The 4,559-nt window shown below is 47.9% G+C and overlaps 1 protein-coding gene across 1 annotated transcript; it reads right to left on the bottom strand.

Annotated features, from left to right (window-relative positions):
- Positions 1-1,388: 1,388 nt before the first annotated feature.
- p2ry1 (purinergic receptor P2Y1) lies at positions 1,389-4,347 on the bottom strand. The gene is made up of 2 exons (XM_040181417.2): positions 3,920-4,347; positions 1,389-3,667 (listed from the first exon to the last, which is right to left on the bottom strand). Exon 2 carries the CDS (start codon positions 3,641-3,643, stop codon positions 2,582-2,584), a length of 1,062 nt encoding a protein of 353 aa, XP_040037351.1. The 5' UTR covers positions 3,644-3,667; positions 3,920-4,347; the 3' UTR covers positions 1,389-2,581.
- Positions 4,348-4,559: the final 212 nt, after the last annotated feature.

Here is a 4,559-nt window from a genome sequence, read left to right as displayed (position 1 = left end):
TAAATTCTACACCTGTGTTGTGTTAAATGTTGATCCACAAACTAAAGTTATTGCATGAGTCAATATGATGCAACAACTTGGCAACTCATATAATTGTGACTTTCTATTTCCTTGTGCAAACTTTGCAGCATTGTCCAATACTCTCAGAGGATTCACTAAACCCTGCGGCATGACGCAACGTTCACGCTGTCCTATGATTGTTTGTGTAAGCGGGTTGCTCATAAAAGACCAAACGCTGAAATGTGGATCATGTTTTGTGTGGTTCGTTTTTTGGCTCAAGCAGCCGTCGCCCCTCTGGGGGAAGTGGGTGTGCCAGTTTACGTTATAAATCTCCAGGAACAAAGCTAAGTATTTCAGTTTAGCTGTACTGAGAGCGATTACCCTGTGGGCCCCCCCTGCCTCCAACAGTGTCCTTGGGAAAAACACGCACAATCTTTGTTCTCCACAACTGCCATTACTCAACCTCAACTCTTCCCTCTCTTTCTTCCCAGCATCTATTCAAACAGTGTTGCACCAAAGGTAGTGAAATACGGTGAAGAAAAGGCTTTTTTTTTTTCTAGATTTGAAATAAAGAAAAGGAGGATGTGGGAGAAAAAAGGTTAAATGTAGCACAGAAGGGAGGGAGGAGACACTGGCAGGAGTCCCAACTCTTTCCAAGTCAAGGTTTGAAAATCAAAAACACTGGCGTTACTGGCTGAATCTCAACTTGCTTTCATTTCATGACGTGTACACAGAGAAGGGAGGATATGTTCTACAAATAAACACACAAACATATAAATTGACACTCCCATCTGCCTGTTACAGGGCCTTTTGATAATGAAACATCTAACAATTACAAACAGCAATGGCAATAACAGCCACCTACTCAAATAAGTCATTTGTTGCCTTCGGGCTCCACAGCACAGAGATACAAACACTCACAGACAAACACACACACACACAACCTCACAGCCAGCAAAGCAGAAGCTGTTTGTATTCATGGTCCCCGTTTGGAGGAAGAGGGTTGGTGGGCTTCCGGTGCCCACAACAACACGCGGCCCCGGGGTCCTGGCGACGGCCACGCACCGCTGTCTGCATCAATAGCTCCGCACCATTGTGACGGACACAAAAGCTGTCTTAGGATAAGCCAGGAGAAAAGGGTGCCACTCTTTATTCCTCACTCGTCCCTTCGCTTCCTCCTGGCCGTGTTGAAAAATAAATTCAAGAGCGTGGAGAGGGAGGAGGAGGAGGAGGAGGAGGAGGAGGAGGAGGAAGAAGGGGGCACTGTTTGTTCACACAGTGCACATATTTAGCCAAGGACGGGTGCACCTGGCACAAAGAACGAGACACAAATGCTAAAAATCATATACTTATAATGATGTTGAAAGAAGTAGGAGGGGCTTAGCAGATTGTTTTAAATATAAAAATTTATTGACAAAGATCGCTTGAGTCGCTTCCTTTCTTGACAATAGCTGACCACGTTACAGATTAACAAAGGTATTAGTACTGACATCAAACACCTGTGTAGTCCAGGGTAAAATATATACACTCCACAACCATTTCTCCACAGTGATTACAACAGATACAAAAGAGAAATGATTATCTGTCAAAACACGGACATGTGCAGTATTTACTCTGATGCGTCTCATACAAAACAAGTCTTCAATACGTTGGAGTCACAAAGCAGGTGATTGAATGCGTGTTGCTCATCTAAGACATTATTTATTTCTAATGCTCCAATAAACAGTCGTCAAGAGTTTGAACCGGCTGCGGTTAGTGTGTCACTGATTGCATTTGATTGGGCTCATGCAATAAAGGTCTACATTAGTGACATCGATTGGACACAAACAACACAAATAGACGTCACAACATCCTGTACAGCACCCCCCCCCCCAAAAAAAACCCAACAACATTCATCATATACACAAAAATACTGTACGTATTATCTTCTCTTTTTTTCTGGGAGGAACATGTGAACAAAAAGGGGGAAAAGTCTGTAAAGGCTAACAGCGCCGTTACAGACCAAAACCTCAGAGCTGTCAAAATAAGAAACCCAACGACCACATTGTTGGCAAAGTCAATACTAGATGGTGGATGAAATTAGCAGTGACAGGTAGCCCTCTGAGCAGAGAGTCATAGTGCATTGCAAAGTCTGCACGGTACATCCATGCAGGAATCTCAGCTTCAGTGCTTTCACTTTCTCCTCTAGAAGCCATCGCGGCTACACCTCCCCAACCCCACCTCTCCCGCTTAATAACTATTGATCAAGCATCCGCTCAGAAGCTGGATGAGCTGCATTCCGTCCCCCCCCCACTTTTTTTTTTTTTACTCGATGAGAGTGAAAAGCGACGGCTGTAACATTTAGAGTACAACACGTGTACATGACGACACGGTACGATAGCTTATTACCAACGACAGGCTGCAAAGGTCATCACAAGGGTTAGATGAAGTATTTATCCTACAGTTCTATAAACCATGAAGTTTCACACACAGCCTTCAGCACACACACAGTGCGTCTATTTAATCAATATGGAGTCCATCGTGCCTTCTTAAGCCAACAGAAACCGGCGCCCGTGACCAGTAGGCACACAGAGGTGCCCCGTCACAGCCTCCGGTCGCCATTCTCCACATACTCTGCCAGGCTGTTGAGAGCCGTCTCCTCGCTCTTGGACTGAAGGGCATTGTCCCCCTTCCTGGAGGGCTTTTTAGTGGCCCGGGACAGCTTCCTCCTGAACGTGTCTCCAGCCAGGAAGTAAAGAATAGGGTCCACGCAGCTATTGAGGCTGGCCAGCCCCCGTGTCACCTGGTAGGTGGCGTAGACGCGGTTGTTAAAATCACACATGTCGGGCCCCTGAAAGTACAGCCTGGCCCTCATGTTCAGGTTCTTCATCACGTGGAACGGCAGGTAGGAGACGGCAAAGACTGCCAGCACGATGATAACCAGGTGGATAGATTTACGCCGCAGGGGCGCGTTGTTCATATCATTGCAGATCAGCGCTTTGACAATCATGCCGTAGCAGCAAAATATGATGATGAAGGGAACGCAGAACCCGAACACAGTCAAAGTCATGCTGTAGATGAAATAACCAGGTAACTCATCCTCAGTGGTGGTGTCATAACAAGTGGTCGCGCTACGCTTCAAGCCAGTCCTGGAATAATACAGGATGGGGGACATAGCTATAATAACCACCGCCCACACCAACATGCTGGTAATAACCGCATTCTTCTTCTTCAACCTGCCCAGGGACTTGAGCGGGTGCACGACGCCGGTGTACCTGTGAACACTGATGCAGGTCAGAAACAGAATACTCCCGTAGAGGTTCACGTGGAATATGAAGCGCTGCAGCCGGCACAGAACGTCCCCGAATATCCAGTCGGTTTTGTTGAAATAGTAGAAGATGAGGAAGGGCAGGGAGAGCACGTAGCAGAAGTCCGCCAGCGCCAGGTTGAACATGTAGACGGAGATGCTGCTCCAGGGTCTCATGTGGCACACGAACATCCAGATGGCCAGGCTGTTGCCCAGCAGCCCCGTGATGAAGACCATGATGTAAACAGTGGGCAGGTAGTAGAACTGGAATCCTGTCCTGGTGAGGGAACATCCTCTGGTGTCATTGTGAAGCTCAGTTACATTCAGCCAGGAGGTCAAGTTCAGGTCCGCGGTCATGTTGACAGGAGGCAGGTCCTCTTACTGAGTGAGGGGGGATGGACAGGTGAGGAAATGCGTCAAGCTTATAACAAGCTTATAATTGGTGTAAAAGTTCCACATAATGCTCTCAATGGATAGGTGAGCTGTTGTTATACATGTTTTGCTTCCAGTGAAGTGTGCAAACCGAAACAGTCGACGCTTTCTGCAGCAAACTGCAAAAAGGGTTGCGCAGTCCGACAAAACGCCGCTAAGGAGGAAGAGAAGAGGCGTTTGAAAACGCGCAACAACACTCACCGCTCGGATAGACTCGTGTTCCACATTCCTTTAGCCGTCACAGCTGCAAAGAGTAATTCAGCCGACGCGCAGCTGGGGCGTTACGAGCAGTCAGGTGTCTCCATTCAGAACCCGCACCCAGCCACCGCTTCCAACTGTGTTGCGACTTGTTTTAAAGTTGCGATGTCCTTCAGGTTGGCGCCGGCGCTTCGCGGTCTGCCGTCGGTGCGTCACTCGGGCGACGATTTCCCTTCCACAACAACAACAACAACAACAACAACAAAACAGCAGCAGCGGCGGCGGAAGGACGCAACAGAGACAGCTCGGGATCCGTAACAAAAAAGAAAAAGGAAGGAAAAGAGGAAGCTCTCCTCTGCGCTCTGGAGAGGGGAGGTGCGCGCTACACGCGGAGCAGCCAGCAGCTTCCCGTCTCCAAGCGCGCTCTTTCTGTTCCTCCCTCCTTTCATTGGGCCACTTTCGGATCGGATCCGCCAGCATGAGCGGGGTTTTGCGCATAGAAACAGTAAAGGTGAAGGTAAAGGTGATTAAAACAGCGCGCGGGGCTTGTTTTCCCTTTCGCAAGTTAGGCTTTTGAGATTTATGACACGAGGTCTTCAATGTGAACAGGTTAAAGTAGTGGGGATTACAAACATTTCCCCAA

Source organism: Gasterosteus aculeatus, chromosome 1 (assembly GCF_964276395.1).
Source record: "Gasterosteus aculeatus chromosome 1, fGasAcu3.hap1.1, whole genome shotgun sequence".
NCBI lineage: Eukaryota > Metazoa > Chordata > Actinopteri > Perciformes > Gasterosteidae > Gasterosteus > Gasterosteus aculeatus.
Note: the sequence above shows the minus strand (reverse complement) of the source record. Positions and strands in the feature narration are given on the sequence as shown.